Source organism: Ceratosolen solmsi, unplaced genomic scaffold (genome assembly GCF_000503995.2).
Source record: "Ceratosolen solmsi marchali unplaced genomic scaffold, CerSol_1.0 scaffold6, whole genome shotgun sequence".
In the NCBI taxonomy this organism is placed as follows: domain Eukaryota; kingdom Metazoa; phylum Arthropoda; class Insecta; order Hymenoptera; family Agaonidae; genus Ceratosolen; species Ceratosolen solmsi.
In genome coordinates this window covers 13,327,608-13,351,410 of record NW_011948414.1, presented here as the reverse complement: position 1 = coordinate 13,351,410, position 23,803 = coordinate 13,327,608, and the positions used below count along the sequence as shown (strand labels likewise).

At 21.4% G+C, this 23,803-nt stretch overlaps 1 protein-coding gene across 1 annotated transcript; it reads right to left on the bottom strand.

The window, feature by feature from the left end:
- Positions 1 to 665: 665 nt before the first annotated feature.
- ALiX (programmed cell death 6-interacting protein-like protein AliX) lies at positions 666 to 21,816 on the bottom strand. Its single transcript, XM_011507094.1, has 15 exons — positions 21,556 to 21,816; positions 20,119 to 20,234; positions 18,250 to 18,377; positions 17,888 to 18,166; positions 16,576 to 16,677; positions 16,250 to 16,472; positions 13,589 to 13,712; positions 12,730 to 12,907; positions 11,336 to 11,497; positions 5,899 to 6,042; positions 5,616 to 5,831; positions 4,924 to 5,073; positions 3,153 to 3,294; positions 2,137 to 2,313; positions 666 to 782 (listed from the first exon to the last, which is right to left on the bottom strand). The coding sequence occupies exons 1-15, from the start codon at positions 21,759 to 21,761 to the stop codon at positions 691 to 693; spliced, it is 2,439 nt and encodes an 812-aa protein (XP_011505396.1). The 5' UTR covers positions 21,762 to 21,816; the 3' UTR covers positions 666 to 690.
- Between the last annotated feature and the right edge of the window lie 1,987 nt (positions 21,817 to 23,803).

Sequence of the window (23,803 nt, the reverse complement as noted above, 5' to 3'; positions counted from 1 at the left end):
AGCATGGACATGCTTGAATAGTATACAACTAATTATTTTCTTTAAAAATGGCTCTTATGATTTTAGCCATATACAAATTATTTTATTATTATTCGTAGTTTTTATGCGTATTATGTTAAACTATGTATCGAATATCATTAGATAATTCAATGAGATAATAGAGATAGGTATTACTATAGTTGCGAATGCATTGAGATAGTAACCATCATGCTAAAAGCTATTACCATTTTTATTTCTTTAGTACTCTTCGGCCTTGTTACGGTAAATATATAATAACAAACTTACATATCCTGTACACCTTCATACACAGTAAAGTGAGTATACTATTTGATTATTAAAAATATTAATTATCTATATAATTAAAATAATTATGACAATTATTTATATGATATACCTTTAAATATAAAATTTATTGAATTGTATGGATAATTATACTAACGTATATAAATTCAATTAGAAAAACAATTTAAAATAAAAATATGAACATTTTTATATCATTAAATAAATCATTATAAAAATAATGGATATATCGAAATTGTATTTTCACAATACTTGTTACGTAAAGTATTATATTATATTATGCTGCGAGTACTATAATTTTAACATAAAAGCGAAATACTATATATAAAATTATTTTGTTAAATATAGCTATTTTATATTTTGTAAAATCATTCTTTTATAAAGAATTTTTCATAAATTTCCATCATTTGAAAGATTTTGTTGTGAATGAGTGGAGTACTTTTCATAAGGAGTTTGATGTAATGGTTGTTGTAGATATCCATCTGAAAAAATAATTAAAAATTATTAAATTGTCAAAACTAAAACTTATAATAGATAGGTAAAAATTAATTAAATTGAAAATTACAAAAATGTTATAGGAAATGCATATTATAAGATAAATTTATATTTAATGTTCATTTTTTAAACTGCATATTAATAGCATATTTGAAAAAATCGTTGAGTGAATTATTTTATATTTCGAAATAACTACCTTGTTTGTTTTTCATGTACATATTTGCATAGTCAATCTTAAACAAATATTTAATTTATTATCAAATAGTATTTTGAAATTAAAAATTAATAAATTATAAATTGGCAAAAATATTATTTTACTAATTGCTATAATTATAATCACCTTGAATATTCATATATTCATTATGTAATAAAAGAGCAACTTTTCTATGCTAATCTTTCTTGAAATTTTATAATAAACCTGATATGTAAAATTTATATAATAGTATTCCAGAATTTATAAACATATTCTTTTATTTGAATGTATGGGATATCAACACATATCAGAATCTTCATGTACTTTTTAAATTATAAATATCAGATAAAATACCGTAAATGCTCAATTACGCATACATTACTATAAATATATTTTGTTAATTATCGAGATTTTTTTCTCAAATGCTAATAAACTATTTAAATTCACAAAAAAATAAAAAAAACAAATAATATAAATTACGAAGTGCATTTGAAGTAATTAAATATTTTACATAAACATTATTTAGTAGTTCAAAATTTAAAAAGAATTAATTATAATATTAAAAGATATTCTTCGATAAGTGCAATATATGAACAAATAAAGAAAAACATATATAATTATATAGTAATATACTACAGACTATACTACTAATAGTAACAGGGAAAAAACTGAAGAATTTTATACCATTTTATTCCTGTCTGTTTAGACAATATAATTTAAAACTTGATGAATATAATTATTTAAAAAATATAAGTGATTTTTTGATAGCTGCCCGTTCACACATAGAGATTTATATGTATTTATATTAAATTGATATTATTTATATTAAACGTATGCTATATTAAATTTGTAAATTATATTTCTATAACATTATACATATTTGTGTAACAAATATAACTTTTATATACTAAATATAAACTTTCATTTAATAAATACTCTATAGTAATATATAGAGATGAAATAGGATTTTATCTTTATTCTACTTTTTATGAACAATAAATGTATCTAAATATTAGTCTACTGAAATGCATAATATAAATAAAATTAAACAATTTGAAATGCAATTTTATTTTAAGTAAAATGTTTAAAGATAATTTATAATAAAAAATGACATATGCATACGTTAATTATGTTAATTAAATAATTACCTTGTGTAGGATATATTATTGTGGCGTAAGGATTAAAAGTTGCTGGCATGGGAGGTGAAATGTAATTTGGATATAGAGTTACTTGTGTTCCTTCATATGGAATTGGCATATGCCCTTGATCTTGAACTGGATATGGTAAATGAGATGTATGTAAATTTGTTTGCGTCGATGAAATACCTAAAAAAAAGTGATTTTTATTTTAAGCATAACTTTTAAAAATATTAATAATGAAATTAATATTTTAACTGTGAAATGTAAATGTTATTACTTAAATGTTAACGCTACTTATTATGTATAGTTTTCCTTAACAATAGGTACAATAGGGATTATAAATATTAGTAAGTTTGTTAATAATAGAAAGATAATACTGTCCAAAATCAAATTTTATAAATTTATGTATGTCAAGTATTAAAGTAAAGTTCATGATATAGGAAATAAAGAAAAGGTAATGATAATGATAAATAGATAAAAAAATTTAATTGTAACTTAAATTATACAAACGAATGCAACAAAACATTTATGTTTTTCACAAAGGATATTTGTGAATTGTTAACATCATATTTATTTATTGATAGGTAATATTTTTAGACTCTTAAAAGTATTAATTTATTTATTTTATTTTATTTATTAAATAATTACTTTTTAATAAATATATTTACGTTGATAAGCAAAAATAATAATTTTAAATAAGTTAAATTCTATATTAAATAAATTTTTAGTATACCAACAAATAATAATTGAATCATTATAAATTATTGTTATACATTTTAGGTAGATACGTTATAAGGTTACATATTATCGCAGTAATATATTTTTCAAATTAATATAATCTCATTTTAAGAAAAAATTTAGAAGATACTAAGTATAAAAAACAATTAGAAAATGTGAAAATTACATAATCATAAGTTATAGAATAAAAAATTGTAATAACAAAATTATATCTTTTGAAGTATAATAAAATGAAAATTATATAATATATTATAAATAGTAAAAATATTTATTACAAGAATTTATACCTGGATGATGGGATGGAAGATTTAAAGAACCTGACGATTCATTTTGACTTAGATTTGTTGTTAAATCCTTTAATAATTCTTCTTTTTCTGTTTTACGGGCAAAACAAAAATCAGAAACTTTATTTTGAAAATAAACCAGCAACTGAAATATAAGTATAAATATTTAAAGAAATGGATGAAGTATATAATTTATTATTATATAATAATCAAATTTGAAAATATTAAATATTTTCTAGCGTATTTCATTATGAATATTATTGATACACTATTTTTAAATTGTAAAAAGTTGAAAAATATTTGATAAAAAAGAAAAGAAAAAAGAATCAGCAAAAATTATATTATAAAAACCAAAAATACATATTATTTTAATGAAATATATTAAAATACAAAAATAACAAATTTAATGAAACAAAATTTATTTCAAAATTTTAATTTTCAATAGAGAATATAAAAATAAAAAGTGTACATTTATTCTTTAACGTTTTTTATATAAGATTTTAGTTCTAATAATAATATTACTAACAAATTCTATCTATTTTCTTGTCCGTTTTTTATTTGAATACTTTTTACTGCATCCTTGAGCATTGGCATTGTTTGATGCACAAAAATTATACATTAAAATAATGTATATTTCTCTTCTATGAGTAAAAAAGATATTTCATTTCAAAATTTAAATACTTAATTTAATAATAACTTAAATATGAATATTTTTTAACTTCCATCTATTAAATTTTACTATATGATTGGAGCTATTCTATGTTATGGTTGAAAAGAATATTATTATTTATTTATTTCACATATAAAATTTAATTTATATTATATCACTTTATTTCCTATGTTATTATTTAAGAATGTCTTGAATACTTTTTTTTAATTATCTCTAAACAATGATTTTTAATCTTTTCGTTAGCAAATAAATGCCTTTTAAATACAATTTTAAGTTCATAATATTAGCAATAATTTTATTATTAAAATTTAAAATTATTATTTACTTAATATTTTATGGGAAAAGGATTATTCCTTCAAATTTTATAAAAATAAAATTAATATATTTTTAATTATAAATTTATTTAAATGAACACTTAATTTTGTTATCATAAATGGTTTTATAAGCAAAGGAAATGAATATTGAATTTCTGATCAAATCAGTATGGTACAATAATGTACTATATTTATTTGCATATATATATATATATATATATATATATATATATATGTGTGTGTGTGTGTATGTATGCATTTGTGGTGTTTTTGGTAGTGTCATACAATATAAAATTTAGAATTATGTACAAGTGTTTGTGCAATGATTTTGTTATCCTAGTCAGTCAACCATTTGGATTCTTTGGATTCTTTATGCTTATAATTGTATTTTCTTTTTGAACACATTTTTCGATTAATACTACGTAGTTTTACATTACTAGTACTTTATCACATTTCGTATGAAAATTAATATTACTGTTGCTTAATTAGAATCAAATATTGAACTCAACTATTGAAAATTGATAAAATATATTTGAAGATGAACAGAGACAAAAGTATGAAAATTTAATAATCTTAAAAATCTGCTTATATTATTTTGCTCCGTTTATGACAATAAAATATCCAATTATAATTATGATAAACTAATATTTTATATAAATTGCTGTAACTAAAAAAAAATTTGGCAGATTTTTGTTTAATTTTGCTTAAATTGAACCGGTTTTTACATTTCATTAAGTATATAAAAATGTTATAAAAATGTTTTTTATATATTTTTGAAATATATACATACCTGTGTTAAATCATTATAAAATTTTACACCTTCTTGTAAATTATTTATTAATTCCTTATATGCATCATAAGCATTGGCAAGCTTACGAAGCATTTGTTCACGTGTGCTTCCGCAAGATGATTGTTCTTTTGCAAATGCCATGTGTTTATACTTGAATACAATATTTCCATTATTATATATTCCATTATATAAAAAATAAAGAATAAATTAAAATTACAATTTTGTTTCATTTATTATGTTAATAACAATAATAATGTGGATATTAGTTGTAACAAAAAAATTATTTTACTACAATTCAAAATGTAATTCTTATCACTTTGACCTATTTATGTTTTAGTTAATCATGATTGTTAATTTTGTATTGGTATAAAAATAATAAGATACTGTAAATCACTAGTTTTTTGTAAATTATTTTAAACATATTAAAAATGCTAATAGAAATTATAATGTAAATTATTGTTAAATACAATTATTTTCTTATATTCTTAAAATTTTTAGTACAGAAATCAAAATATTATATTAAACGTCTTCTATAAAAATATAAAAAATCTTATAGCTTATTATAAAAATAACTTTTAATTCATTCAAGAATTTAATTAATAAGATATATATAATTAAAACAGTCAATTATTTATTAATTAACTAGTAAATAAATTATCTATTAACGTAATTCTTTCAAATTGTTAATATACCTGAATATTTTCAATGAGCTTCTCTTGGCGTAAAATGCACTCACGAACTTTTTTTTGTAATGGACTGTAATGTATACCAATATTTTCTAAAATCAAATCATTTTCATTAAAACTTCCACCTTTTGCAAAAGCAGATAGAAATACCCCTTGTATATCGATGGTAACTGATTGTAATTCACACTCGACAGCGTCTTGTTCTACTTTTAAAGTTTCAACCTAATTAATTAATAACTATTAATTATATAAAAATATTAAACAATTTTATTTTAATTTTCTCACTTACCACTTCCATAAGTTTACGTAATTCTAGTACAACACTACTTTCTTGGATTGCACAACCAGTTGGAATATAATTTGCTAAAATATGTGGTTCCATACTTAGTATATTTACATTTTCACGGTGCATTTCAAATTTTTCTCGAATTACCTAAACCAATAAAATTAATAAAAAAAAACTAGTTAAATTAATTAAATAAGCTTTTATTTTGTTATGTATAAAATTATTGTAATTTTCGTTTTAAATAATTTCATTAATTTAATATATTTTTAAAAAATTGAAAAACATTTAATTCAAATATAATATATTATATAGAGTTTATAATATATAACAATACATGACATTTATTACATTAAAAATTTGTTTTCATTAAATTATTAAAATATAAAATATTATTACACCAATTATTTTAAAAAATAGTTTTTGCAATCTAGTTTAAATTTTCTTAAAAATGAAAACTTACTATAAAGTTTTATTGATACTTTTTATTTTACAATTACAAATTTATTCGATTTATTTTATAATTCAAAATTTGTTCGATTTAGTGTTTTACTATTATTAATTATTAAACAATCTCTTAAATATTAGAATATATCATTAAAAATATATATTTCAGAATCGTCAAATTATTAATTTTTTAAGTTTCATATATGTTTGTAATTCAGATCTATACAAATATACTATTTTAATAATATCAATGATTGATTTATTCATAAAATTCTATTATTCTTTGACAAAATACCTAATAAAATTGTTATGTTTACAATTATACAATTTTATACTCTCGACAAAATATTTGTTAATGTCATTACATTAACTGCAGAAATACTTTTAATTAAAAACATCTTATGGTTACCATAAATTATACAAAATTTACTCAAATTTTCATACAATAAATACTGTATTAGAAAAATAGGCATATCTTAATCACTGCCACAATAATGAACCGACAACTGATACAATTGATCATTTTATCCTTAGAACTCTATATTGTTTTAGTATATTCCAGTTTCTAATTAATATCTTTGTTCGGAAAATAATCCCACAATTTGACTAGTCAGCCAAACGTGCAATAATTAACGTAGAACAATAAAACCCACTAGATGTTATGTGGGGTTGCCGGGCAAGTAAAGGATGAATGCACTGATTAATAATTAACACATGTCTTTATTATTTCTATTTATTTGAATTGATTTACAAAAGGGTGAATTACAGACGAATTATTTATTTATTGTTACGAAAATTTAAAAACTTATATTGCAATGCATGCTTTCGAATTTGTAAACATTTATCTATATGAATATTCTGCACATACATACTATACAATACACACTTATTTTCTCTTCTAGTAATCGTTTTCAAGATTAGTGTTGGAGAATATAGCTATTAAAATACTATCAGGATATTAATTGAATTAATATTGTTATTTAAGGGGTCTACATTTTTGAAAGTGATAATAAAAATAAATCATATACAAATATAAATATTATAAATCAAACAGTCTGATTCTAAAAAATGTACAAGCATTTTATTTGTTAGTTGTATTTATTTAATTTATTTAATAAATAAAGGAACACATAAAAAATATTAGAAAAAAGGTAGTGTAGATTGGGAAACTTGTTATATTGGGAAATAACAAATTTTGGTATGGTATATTGGCGTATTTTATGATTACACCTACAAATTCGTTAAAATGATAATACTAGTAGATGTACATATTGCATATTCATAGTTACGCTTTTGTATTGTGAATAAATATTAAACTATTAACACAGTGTGTATTAACGTATTAACGTATATTAACTATATTATAATATATAATATATAATAATATAACGTATATTACAAATATTTCTTATTTTGAGATTATTATAAAGTAACTTTTATCTTAAATCTTAAAATCTTAAAATAGATAGCAGTAAGTAAAAAAACTAATTTGAATAATATAAAAAAAACCTATGTCAACGTTATCATTTATAATTATAATATATTATTAAGTTGCATTAAGACAGCTCTTTCGGTAGTTAAGTACTCACATTATTGACTCTACTTGATTAAAGTCGATTGGATTAATCTCGTTTTCTTCTTTTGAATTTACACAATTATTCCTTTTCGACATACACTTTGAGCTAAATAATGTATTATTCATATATTTGGTTTGAAATGATTTGCGCCTGATAGCTCAATTTTTTTGTAGCTTAACGTAAAGAGGTGCACTTTAATTCAAGGAATAGTAAAGAACTAAGCTTATTTGCTAACAGAACTCCATTTCAATAAAAACTATTAAGCTTTTGTGTTCAATTATATCAAAATTTGAAGTTCATTACATGGATTAATATATTATCATTTATTTGCAGTATTGGGAAATTTTACAAACCATCGTATATATGTATGTATATATATATATATATATATACACATAATAGTATTTACAGTTAAGACTGAAATTGCAAGTACTATATACAATTGCTATCTTTATTTTGTTCTTACACAGCACATTATACTTTAAAATCTTCTGCTTTTTTAAAATTAATTGTAAATGTACAATCGCATCGTATGTAATAAATTATTGATTCTCTATCCATTATTGTTCGGAGTTCTGTGTTCACAGGTAGAAAAATTTATACTGCTAAAAATTACGTGTTTGATTGATATTAATTAACTCAGTATTTCTTCAAATTTAATAATATAATCTGTATAGTTCTTGTTGAGAATCAAACTTCTGAAATGAATGCATTCTTAATTCTTTCCAAAATATATCATGAAGATGTTCTGATAGTGGAATTGTATTATAAATAATGATTCTCTTATTTAAATAATATTCAATTTCTTTGATTTGCATTTGCGAAATATGCTATCTGTATTTTTCAATGTCTTGACTTTTTATCAAAATACTACTGGAGTAATTTTTTTTAAATAAGTTGTACCTTATTAAGTAACGCAGTAACAATGAATCTACAAATTTGCTGATTTTGATTCGCATTATGGATCTTTTTTATATTATAACTATTATTACTTTTCCTGATTAGGTCATAAATATAATTTTACTAGGCAAAAAATTTTCAATTCATAGTATCAGATTTTGGTAACATACAGACTAATATTTGAGATAATGTTGGTTTTACTAAAAAATCTAAATCTGTCAGAAATAAATTTGTTCTGAATATAGAGTTGGATTGAATATTTTTGTTTTGAAAAGCTTTTGTATAATTCAACTGTAGAAAAGAAAGAAATTTTTTCAGTTGCTATTGCTTTCAATATATATCGAAACAATATGTGTGTTGAAGATTGTTTGAGAATAAGAGACTCCGTTTAATAAGGCAATAAAATATCTGACAAGTAATGTCATGAAAATTGTATTTAAGACTTCAAAACTTTCCTGCTCATAATTATTTGTACTAGTGTCATAAAACATCTGGAAAACCCTAGCGGAACGTGCTCATACTCCCAGTGCAGTAGAACCTAATGGGTTCACTGCCGCGAGAACCCCAAAGTAGATTCAGAACGAATATCAGATATGCGTGAAGCATTGAGTACAAATATTTACTGCAACCGAAAACCCATACGTACTACACATGCAATGACCATACGTGCGCACTCGGCCTTTAAGACAATGCTTGCATTGTTCTTGGCTATGCCACATCTGGTCGATCGTATTGGAAAATTGACCACGCCCAAGCGGACCCTTCTTCTAGCCAAGTCCCAGAGAGGGATGAGGCAACCAAAGAGAGGTGACCAATGGAAAAGGCTCGCCACCTTCCGACACTTTCCCAATTAGCAAATTCGGAACTGAGCCCGGAAGGAAGTGGAAATGAAGGCGTGCATAATCTATTGTGCGACCCAAGATCAACCACTGATTGGTTAATTAATAAAGGAAGAAGGGATCCCAAGTGGAGCGGGATCAGTGAATCATTTTAAGAAGGGACTACGTAATGTACCCTCACTTACTCTTTCCAAATACTTCTTACAGTGAAGGATAAGTCACGACCAACTCTCACGGAGGAGGACCGGAGAGATGAGTCGTTTAGCTAGCTGAGTTTTAATAATAAGTTCTTTCCACTATTGTGAATTAGTGTACAGTTGAATTGATCTCATCAAGACTGGATTGCGTGGGACCTGACCACTTGTGGTCTCACTTGGAGACAAGGAAGAACTGAAGGGTTGCAACATTGCAAGGGAACGTAATAACAAGCCATCGAAGAGAGACTGGAAAATCACGATACACTGCAAGTAAGTCCTTACAGCTAGTACTCATTCTTGATTTCTCGGCTTATGTAGAAGACGGACGGATAAAGTCCAACTACGGAAGCTTCCCGGACATACTCTTGAACAAGACCAGCTATAAACGCCACATTGGCTTCTCAATCCCTCCAACTGCAAGTTGTTCCCGCCACAGATGGCGCACAGCTTCGCATAACCTCCATCTCGGCTCTCTTACGACCGATATTTAAAGGCAACTACACACGTGTTAAGATAAACACTATGGCATTCCAGTGTTCGATCAGAGCACTACAATCATGATAACCTCTTAGCGATAATATTCAATAGATTATAACCTGCTTCATTCATAGTAAATATATTTCAACACCACAAGATTATCAAGAAATATAAAGTTCGTCTGTAATTCACCCTTTTGTAAATCAATTCAAATAAATAGAAATAATAAAGACATGTGTTAATTATTAGTCAGTGCATTTACCCTTTACTTGCCCGGCAACCCCACATAACATCTAGTGGGTTTTATTGTTCTACGTTAATTATTGCACGTTTGGCTGACTAGTCAAATTGTGGGATTATTTTCCGAACAAAGATATTAATTAGAAACTGGAATATACTAAAACAATATAGAGTTCTAAGGATAAAATGATCAATTGTATCAGTTGTCGGTTCATTATTGTGGCAGTGATTAAGATATGCCTATTTTTCTAATACAGTATTTATTGGTTTCTATTCTTTAAACCTACAATTAGCACGTAAAACTCTTCCGATAATATTACAAATCATTAGAGAATAAGTATATGTTCTTCGAAATCGTTCATTAAGCCTCAGGAAATTTTGAATCAGTCTACATTTCACTTTCATTCTGAATTATGGTAACTTTTGTACATATATACATGAAACATATTGATATATTAATATTCGGTTACAGTTATAAAAATTCGATGTTATATTTACTTAAATGTACTCTTTTAGTAATACACTTACATGGTTTAAGTTATAAATGTTATGAGCACTTTTCTATTTAAGTTTAATCCATAATGAAATTATAAAATTAATTATATCTTTTTCATATTTTTGATTCATTATACTATATAAGGTAGTAAAGCAAACCGCAAAATATAGCGAAAGCAATTTTTTGCTTAATAATGAATCATAATGGCCTATATAATACCTTACTGCAATAATGTCAAATGAACTCACTACAATTAAAAATATATTGTACCTTATCTGCACTAATGGCATTATTTATAATTCCTCGATACTTCTGAGCATTAGTTTTGAAATGATCTGTCAGTTTTCCACTCGGTACCCTTTTCCAACGATCCTTAAATTGAATACGTAAATTATCATCTGAATTTTGTTCATCGTTCAACATTCTATCTGCCTAAAATAATCAAATATATTTTTTTAAAAAAGTTGTATTAAAATATTCTAAAAAAAAATTAAAAATTTCGAAATAAATTAAATTTTTAGTGTAACTAATTTTTATACAATAAAATAAAATAAAATTATTTTTATATAATAAATTTTGCAAATAAAAAAGCACGCTAACGTTAAACTATATTATTTAAGTAAATTGAAGCAGTCTTTGTATTACATTCCTACAAAAATAATTTTAATATTTTAGAATTCCTGAAAGTCTAAATATTTTATTTGCTCTCAAATGAATCTGATGTATTAATGTTGATTTATTAAAAATTTAACTTGAATATATAAGATAGAAATGGTAAACTTTGAAATATGTCACAATATATTGGGATTATACAGAATTATTATTTATTGATTATTTTTACAATATTTTTGAATATTTTTAACCTAATGATTTTTTATGCTGAACTTATAAGAATGACTTTCAGAAGACTTGATGAGTAAAAATATGAAAATATGAACATTGAAATACCATGATTTATTATTTTTAAAAATAAAAATCTTAATGTATGATACCTATACATTATTAACAATAAAAATCATGTATAAAGAATTAATCAAACAAAAATTAAGTGGAAAGTTATTGAAACAGAATAGCTCCTTTAGGTTTTGGGTGAAGTATCGATATATTGCGCTTATAAAGTCAATGAATCTACGTGCTTTGTATTAATTTTAATGTTGAATTATAAGCAATTACACTTGTACGTAAATCAACAAATAAGTATATCTTAAATATATGAAATATTTTATTAATATTATAAAATAATATTAGAAAATTAAATTTTATATTATTTTTAAATAGTTTTATTTTAATATTATCTGAATGTTACATCTAGCTTTGCTGTATAAATACTATTTTCTTTATACGAAGTTTACCATTTCTACAATTATTTATTAATCAGTTTTACATCTGAGTGGAAATGTATCTCTAAAAACGTATATTTTATTAGTAAATGTTATTAGCCATTGTTGGAAATTTAATACAAAATAATATTTATTCTGAATTTTTCATTAATAAATATAATATAAAATTTCATTATAAACTGTTTTTAGGCAATTATTTATTTTAATAATCTACTGTTAAGTAATTAATTTTTTACTATCATTTGAGTTTGTTTATAATTTCTTATTATTCTTTTTATTTATATAATATTGTAATTTTTAAAATTAAATACAAATAAAAATTACCTCGTCTAGAATATCTTTATTTCTTTGAAGAAGTTCAGGAAGTTCATTCATTGTACTTTCTAAAGATTTAATTCCGCCAGCTTCATTAATGAAGTTGGCTTTGTCAATTAATGATTGTGGAATTTCTGTTCCATTAATATCTTCAATTGCAGCTGGTAAATTTAAACTTGCTAGAGTACTAAAAATTGAATTAATAAAAATATGATTTAAATGCATTAGTGAATTTACTATTTATATTTGTATCATAATTAAAATTAGGACGATTCAATGTAAAAATGTTACTATTTATTTATAAAATCATTTATAACATAATGTGTTATTCCACAATTAAAATAGATTTATTATTTTATAGCATAAAATAACTATATTTTATATATAGTTAATGTAGTTAAACAGAAATATTAGACATGGTTAATATAAGTAGTGAAATAAAATATACTTATATATTTATATATTGATTCATCAAAAGATTATAAGGAATACTATAATGATACAAAAGGAGTAATTTAATGTCAGGGATATGAGATCGATGAATAGTATTCATTTTAAATAAGGTATTCTTTTCTGTAGATTTCAATTTCAAGATATACAATAAAGTAAATTCATCACTATTTGTGTTAAAGCAATTTTTAATAATATGTACTTTTATTTGTTGTATATAATTCAGTCAAAGCTATATTCGCCTGTATTTTACTTTATAAATACTGCATACTTTAATGTTAAATTAATATTAGGTCTTAATAAACATTCACAATTTTAAAAACATAGATGTTGCAGTAAATGAATTTCGTATTTATTGTTATTTATAATTGTTTTAGTACTATAATAAAAATCAAAATAGTTTTGCATTTATACTCACCCATTTAAAATTTGTCTCATATTTCGCAATTTTGCAATTTCACATATTATTATTTCATTTTTCTGTGCTTCGAAATTTGATATTGCTTGATGAATACAAATTGGTAATAATTCAGCAAAAATATCTGAAAATTAATCGATTAATATTTAATTATAATATTTGAACAGTATCAAAGTGTAACTTTAAGTATAGAATTATAGATTATGGTAAAAATTAAATGTATAATTAAAATTTATGTACTTAATATGAAATGTCTAAATTAGTGTCTATATAAGTCATTGAAATAAGAAATTTTTTGCCTTAACCAAAGATCTAAGTAGCCTATTCGGAAATATTAATTTTAATCCTTACATTTTTTTCTTTTATTTTTATTAATCACATAATCAATATTAAAACAATGTTTTGCCATAGTGACAAAACAGATGCAGCTATTCATGTTTTAACTGTATTGTTTTGAAAGTTATCCATTCCATTGAGGTATCAGCTTAAAAGACATGTTTTAGATTTTATTATGATTAATTCATTTCTTCTTTAGTAACCCAGTGCCTTTTTAATTTACGTTATTATTTATTAGGTATTAATCCCTTTCTTATACGATATGACTATTGCATTTAATAGGCGAATTTTTTAATACATTGATTTAATCTAATTATTGGTATGGTAAGTATATTCAAAATTAGCATCTTATATATTTAGCAATATTTCGCATTTTTCTTTAAAAGAAATATTATTTTCATCTAATTGTATGTTACTGTTTTACAATATTTGTGTATACATAAATCACTATGTTTGATTTTTCAAAATACACATACTTTTTTCAATTTAATAATATTAATTATACACTTTTTTTTAATTTCAATGTAATAAACGTAATTTTACGTACTTTTCACAGATAAAATTGAACTATAGATATTTATATTTCAACTGTCTAATATTGATGTAGCAACGCACATCGACTAACATTTTCATACATGATTCTCTTTGATAATTAATATACATAATTAAAATAAATACAATACAAATAATAAACTCGGTAAAATGAATACAATATAAAAATGCATTGAAATAAAAACTAATAAATTTATTAGAGGTCCTATTACAAATTGTAATTCCTTTATATTCTATATATAATCTATTTGAAGCTCCTTTATTTTAAAATAAAACAATCAATTAATAAAAATTGGTTGTTACAAATTTTTGGCAATAAAGAAACTACTTCAAACTAAAACATGTTATAATTATATTCATTTTTATAATTAATTGTCTGAATGTATTTTACTATATTATAACTGTACTCTAATTATTTTAATAAAATGAATAAATATAAATACCTAAGTATATAAATATTAAATTTGAGAAATTAAAAATTTTTTCATTTAACAGAAGAAATTAAGCTTTCAATATTCTATGTAAAACTTCAACAGATAAAAATAAAGGTAATATTTTATTTATCAGATCAATATATAGCAAAATAAATAATGTAGAACAAACATTTTCTCTTAATTAACATTATCAATGTTTCGTTGATTTTTTAGATGAGAATTATAGAGCAAAAAGATTGATAAACAGGTGATTTAGTAACAACTTCATTTGTTTTCAATATTCTAAAAATTTATAATTATGAAATATATTATATAATAAATGGTTTAAGCTTTGAACATAATTTTATTTAACAATCCGAATGATAAATAATTGAGAACTTGTGCCACCTATAATTTACGAATATGAATGTGAGAAAATTTTTACATATTATTAATAGAAACATTTAAAACAAACGGTTAGTATTTGAAGATAATTTCAATAGTTAATTGCTATTTCAAATTTTACAATTTTCAATAAATACCATTATATAATTTTTGTTTAGAGTATGGAAAGAAATAATAAAACTAATGATATACAACAAATTTCATTATCTTTTATGAAACTATACTATACTCCTTACTTATATTAAATAAATTATACTATATATTTGAAAGAATAACTAAATATAGAAAAATCTGTCCTCCTTTACAGTAAGATTATGAAAATTTCTGAATATTTACAAATTAAATAATCAGACTCAATTAATCAAAATTAAATACGCATATTTTGCATTTTCTATTTTTTTAGGTAAAGTATTTTTTGATAAATAGCAAAATGATTATTTTTCGGTTAATTAAATTAAAAAATTAAATATTTTATATTCAAAGAGACGGTTATATAAATTTTATAAATTATATATAATTTTTATTTTACCATTAAAATTGATAAATAATTTGTATTTTTATTAAAACAATAACTGTAACTGAACTGTTGGACTAAAAAAAAATTTTTGTCTACTATATGATACACATATTAGACGTTATTTTTTATACAAATTTTTATACAAATTTTTTACTTTTTTGTTAATTTTTCTATTCTAATAAATACTATAAATTTTAATATATTTTTACCGTTAAATCCTGTGAAACTATACAGTTCTACTTTTGTCATTTACTTAATTTTTTTTATTGAATATAATGAAATACAAGGTATAATATTATGTTATTTATTATATATATTTATTAAAGCTTATTTTGATTATTTTATTTAGAAAATGGAACATTAAATATTTTAAAATCTTTAAAATTATTACTTTAATCAAATTTATATGTGTTATTTGTAATACATATTATATATTACCTTGAAAATTTAAACTGAAATTATCAGGAAGTGGCAACAATTTAGCTACACTTGCTTTGCTGATTGTTGAAAGATTATTTATATCGGGAATTCTTTCATGATATATAAAATCATTATCTTTTTTAGCATCATTTAAGTTCTTAATAGCCTTATTATAGTAATCTTGGTACATTAATAATTTATTTGATTTTGTTTGAGCTGATTTAAACATTTCTACCGCTAACTGGAATTTAATACCGGCTTAATTATTTATAAGTAATTGTTGTATAATTATTTTAAATGTATCAGATTATCAATAAAATTCAATAAAGTAACATGAAACTTACTTCTAATCTAGCTATTTCTTCTCCAATATATTTGTTACATTTGCAAACCAATGATTGATAATATTCTGATATTCCTCGATATATAAGTTGTTTACCAGATATCTATAAAAAAATATACATAAATATAAAATTTATTTAAGTTTCAAGCTATGACTAATTTAAAGTTCTTACTTTAAATTTGAAACTAATTATAAAAAACAATTTCTTAAAATTGCAAGTATTTACATTATCTTTGATGAACTTTAAATTTAATTAAACAAATTATATAATTAAACTTTGTTTTATAATATTTACAATAAAAACATATTTAAATAGACTAAATAAAATTTTATTAAAATACTATATATTTACAAATATAAATTAACTTATTTTATTTAATAATGAATGATCAATATTTTTCTTTTAATATTAAATACATTAAATAAATGTTTTTAATATAGTTAATTTATAATAAGCAGAAAAAAATTTAATTTTTAATTTAAATTGAAGATTTATTAATATTAATATTAAAATTAAGTAAATTTTTATTTCTTAAGTTATATAAAAATTACATTGATTAACCATTATATTTCTGAATCACTATTCGATTTTGATAAATATAAAAATATTAGTTTCCATTCACTGTTTTGAGAAAAAACAAAGAAATGTATTTATGCAAATGTAAAATGTATATAATGTATTTATTAAAATGAGTTATCATAATGATCATAAAGATATATTTTTATTTTTAAATAAAAGAATGTTATGTAAATAGTTCAAGCAAATAAAATATTTTGTTTTTAAATCACATTAAATATATTAACTACATATATTGCATATAGTAATCCCATTTTAGATCAAATTTATAAAACTTATGTTATGATATGATTAAAATAAAAATTCATGATTATACCGCTTTAAAAATCTGATTAATATATATATAAATTTTAAGTATTTTGTAAATTGTAGAATAAAGAATGTGTTCTATAATTTATACAATTTTTTAAAAAAAGATCTTTTGTTTATACTAATGGTAGTATCCAATATATTATTACTACCAATTGTATGTAGTACTTAAAATTCAGGTTTTTTTTCAAAAACAAAAGAAATATTAGTTTAAAGTATTCAGCCTTATACTTTATAATAAATAGAACAATGTAAATAATAAAAAAAAATAAATGTTAAATAAACTAATCAAAATCATGAGATATATTTATACTATTATAATTTTTTATTTATATATCAAAAAATATCTTTAAAATTTGTATACATTAAGTTACATTCAAGTTAAACAATATAAAAATTTACTAAACAAATTAATTCAATAACTCACAAGTGGAATCCAATCTTTATCCCAGAAAGTACGAAAAATATCTTTTTGAAATAATTTTAATGCTTCAGAATAGAACTCTTCTGTTTGAGCAGCTAACTTAGCAATAACTGAATCTTTCATTTTATCGTGTACTGCTTTGTGCGTAAAAATTTCTTGTGCTTGAGCTATCATAATAACAGAAAGTGCTTCAAGTGTTTCAGGACTCATGTCTGGTGTAAGTTCTTGATGTATATTTAACATTACGTTACTTTTTAAATAATTAAAAATACCTGCAGATTGCTAAATAAAAAAAATATTTTATTTTGTTTGAAAATTAATTATACAATTTAATGTCTTAATAAATTCATAACTAAAGTTTATACTTGAAATAATTTTGCTGAAAGTTTTAATCCTTCATCAGTTTCTAAGGATTGTGTGGCTGCAACTGAACTTTGCAAAGCAGCAATATTGTAAAGAACACACATCTTTTCATAAGCAAGTGTACTTATGGCTAAAATAGAAATTAAATATAGACTTATTAAAAATTTTAGCTATACTTTTATAATATAAAGATAATATCACTTAATCATTTGTGAAAAAATTAATATTTTATATTTCTACTACATATATATTTTAAACAATTATTTTAATATAGTATATACCGAATGCTATCAAGATAAAGCATAAAAGTACATGTCTATTATAATTTTTATGTGAAATTAAAAATAAGTAATTTATTGGAAAAACACTTTTCAAATATTGATATATCCAATGAAAACTTTTTGAATTTTTAAACATAAGATAGCAAATTATTCCATACGAAATATTTAATAATTGCCATGCATAATTATCACTAGAATATATGTAACCATTAGATTATATGACTCAATATTTTACTTTAATACTATATAAAATATTCTTGTATTTAGAATGTTTCTACAGAAAGAAGAACGCATAAAACTAGAATTGATGTTTAACAAAATATTTTTTAAATGTTTATTTTGATAAAAATTTTTTAAATTAACATCTATTACAGGATATGATGCTTATTTAATATGATACTGAATAAATAGGACACAAATAAAACAAAAAAGATGCATAAATACATAAGTTTATTTATATAGATAAAAATGAATAAATATGGCACAGCTAGTGATAAAATGATCTGCCCATTAGTTTGTATTATCTTTTGCACGCTTATGAATTTATCAATTATTTAATATATATAAATTAAAGAATAATATACTCAAAATGTTATCATTTCTTAATTATTGAACATATTAAAACAATATAAAAAAAAATTTCTTTGCTCTTTAATTCTACAGTACACATTTATTAAAGGTAATGCTAAAATAAACGTTTCTATCATAAACCAAATATATGAATAAATTAAGAAATTTGAAATTATATATATCTATGAAAAAAAACAACAACAAAGCTTTCTTCAAATTATCAATTTGATTATTAACAAGTTGTAGAAAAATGAAGAATTCATAAAAAAGTTATGTTAATAAAATCACTTTAATCTATAATAAAAATGAAATATTAATATACAAAAATAAGTAAAAGAAAATTAAAAATTTTACATCAATGCTACAATAATAGTTGTATGTTATATAAATGACCATAGGTAAATGTACCTGAGTAATAAATATATGAAATTTGAGATACTTATGGAATTGTATTAGATGAAAAGCAGTAGTTTATTTTAAATGCTTATTGACTAAAAATGAATCCCTATATATAGGAATCACTACATATTCATTATATATATATATATATATATATATATATATCATTACATATAATATACACATTTATTGTATTCATTGTAGAATTAATATATTTAGAAAAGTATGTATTTTTCTTATTGTATATGCGACATAATACTACAATATTTATTTCAATCATTGAAACACAAATAAAACATAATTTCAAGTCTTTATTGGTATATATAAAATTATAAATATACCCATGAATATTTACATGTATTTATGAGATAAATTAACACCATAAATGTTTTAATGATAAAGAAAGTTATCGATTTTATAAGCCACCCTATTTTTGCTAAGTATTGAATTATTCAGAATATAAAAAATATTTATAACTATTTATCATCATAATTTTATTAAATGAACCACTACAAGTTATTTACAATAAAATTTATTCTATTTTAATATATATATATATACTCATGGTTATATTTACAATTGTTAAGTATTCAGTTATAATCAACTTATAGAAATTCTTACTCAAATTTGATTTTCCACCAAAGATTGTTCGGTCAAAAGCATCTTTCCATCTAAAAGGAATTTGAAGTTCATTAACAGGAATTTTTCCTTCCAAAGCACATATTTGATCGTAATATCTAAAATAATTTAAATACAAAAACGTTAATATTTTTTATAGAAATATAGAACAATTCTACAAATAGTTATTATATTTTATTGAATACTTAAACTACTATATAGTTTTGAATAATAAATATCACAAACAATAAATATATTAATATATACTTTTCAAATTGAAGACAAAAACATATTACCTTATAATATATATTATATAATAAAATTCAATTATATAATATATATTATAAAGATATTCTTAAGTTAATTAACAGTCCAAAGCCGGTAGTATTTATAAAAATGACTGAATATTATGGAAAATATTAAATAGGAAAACATTAATTTAACTAAATCTAATTAAACATTGTTTTGAAATATTAGCGTGAGGTTAAAATAAATTTAATTCTCAAGGATATGATTTTTAAAAAAATATATGGTAACTAAATGTCTATTTGAAAATATTTTTACTCCAACATAAAGTAACATAAATAATAAAAAATGCTAAAATTGATATTAAAATATCTTTAAATATTTATAGATAATTCAATATTTTTATGTATATCAACTTATATGTTTTAATAGTAAGTAGAACATATAATATAGCAAAATTAATATTAATACAAAAATTATAGTTAATTTTTATTGAAGAAATAAAAACTATCAAAAGTTCTAAAAAACCTATAATATCAATAAACCAGTTATTATGAATGTTAAATAATTAATAATTTAGATGATTAATTAATATGACTTAATTGAAGTATGCATAAACTCATTATTATTGACAAATATATATATCCTTTTCCTTTTCATTATTATTGACAAATATATATATCCTTTTCTTGATAAATAAACCGATGGTACAAATATTTGTAGAAATTTAGCTCTGAATAATTCTAAAGCTCACTCATATTTACCTAACATTCTATGAAGTTAATAGTGTTTAGATCAATATTTATGCAATTTAAATGATTACACAGAATTGTTTTAGAATGATGTAATTAAAAAAATTATAGATTTTAGAACTATAGTTATAGATATTAGAGATTACTTATAGATTTTAGAAGTATAGTTTATTAGAACTCTATCTAAAAAAATCATTGATCTACTAATTTCTTTTGATTCTACGATTAAATAACCACAATACTTCTCATTATAATATAAAACCAGTTTATTAATAGTACAATTAGAAATCACTTATATTATAAAATGATTTACTTCATTTAAATTTTTATATCATTAAATAAAAAAAAAATTCTACTGTCAAAAGCAAAAATACACCTGAGTTATTACAATCTTATTAAATATTTTGTACATATCATAAATAGTTTTTTAAAAATGATTTACCTGTAAATTATTTCTAATGAACTATCATATTTTTCAAATACTTTCCATAATGCAGCTTTACGTAATTTACTAAATTCTATAATATTTTCTATATAATCTTTTTGGTTTGATGTAATAGAGTACGTTGATTTAATAAGGTTTTGCAGTGGTTTTATAACATCAACATCAGAAGACTTCTTAAGAGGTATGGAAATCAATTCAGTCATATTAATATATTTATACTAAATATCAAAAATGACTTATTTTTTTCGTATAAATATTACTATTGCAAGATGAATAAATAAAGAAATAATTTCCACGTCAATATCTAAAATAGACTGATTAAATTAAAGATTATTATTTGGTAACACAACTATAACAATAGGGCAAAATCTATACATTCTTATTATTTTGTTTTATTAGCGAATAAAGTTTAAAATAATTATGAAACTAACTAATTTTATTTTTTCTTGTTATTAAATTGCTAATATTATATTATTTTTTGCAATTAGAACTTTTTAAATTATTAGATTAAACTATAATAATTATAATTTTATGAATATTTATATATAAACACGTACTAAATAAATTATTACAAACTTTATTTAAGGCATGCTATTGGTATATGACGTAAATATCAATGACTAACAAAATATTAAAGGCAATCATTACAAATAATATTAAAGCAATATAAGAAAAAATAATTTTTTATTCTATTTCTTAAGCAATCTTTCAAATATAATTAATTCATATTATTACTTATGCATTTTTAACTGCATTTGTGTTATGTACTTTTCTAAAAAAATATGAATTTTATCTTCAAACTTCATTCGATGTTTTTTTATGAAAAACTATTTATAAATATGAGTTCTACATACATTTCTTGACAAATTAAAAGTTTTCACTATCTGAATTATTTTGAACTTCTTTATAATAAATTTAAATTTATATTTTCTTAAATATTTAATATTCTGTTAAATATCAAAATAAATACGCGTGTGTGTATTCGCACGTACTCATATATAATTAAAATGCATTTAATGGTACATTATATTCAATTGTAATCTCAAAAATATTTACCACTTGATTTGGAATAATGATTGTGCGCATGTTCACGTATTATAACAACTCGAATATAAAATAAAAACTATTTTAATAAAAAAAACAGTGAAAAATGTATTGAAATATTTAGTATAATAATTATTGTTACGTCAGATAATAAAATTTATTTATTCATTATTAACATTATTGTTATTGATTAATATTGATAAAAAATTATTCTATAAGCAATATATAATAATTATATATTTTTAATATGAAATTAAATTGAATTAAATTTACCACGGTAATTACACTGAAAAACTAATCAATTATTAGAATAAAAAATTTAAAAACTTTTAATTATTTTTAATAATTAAAAATAATCATTCATTTTATTGATATTTATTTTTAAAAGACAAAACAATACATAGTGTGAATTATATAAATACTTATTATATATAAGAATAATTATATTAAATATAATTTTATTTCATTCTAGTTTTGATTTTGGTATTTCCTAATTCTATATATTATAAAAAACTTCATCGTAGTAATGACATTTGAAATATTTTTAAATTCATACGTCTGCGTATGCATCTATCTATTTCTTTAATTCGTTTGTACTTATTTCCAATATAGTTTTTTATTTATTAGAAAATGAATTGAATTATACAATAATAAAAATTGAAGTATACATTCATTAAAAACTACAATAAATATTTATTGAATTCATAAGCACTCTAAATGAGAGCTTTCCACTTTTAATTAGTACACTTAGAAACAAAGTTTAAAATTCTAAATGAACATTTTAATATACTGGTAGTGAGTGAACTCATTATCATTCATTACGATCACGATCGTGCGATTATATTATATAAATAAACATATATTTAAAAAATAAAAGTATTACTTCGTCCTTTTTCTTAATGAGAGTCTTAAGTCTAACAAACTAATATTTGTTATTGCGTAATTATCTTATATTTTCTTTCAAATTCTGTACATTTTAAAAGAAATATTCACATCAATTATGAATATACATATTACATAAGGAAGTAATATCACAAAATGATTTTACACATCGATTGCAAAAATTAATTTTTAATCTCACGTTAAACAATATAGTATCACTTATATTAGAAATGAACAATACTTCTTATCAATTTTAATAGTGCACATATATCAAATAAAATTTACTACATAACAAGAGACAACTTAAAAATTAATTAAT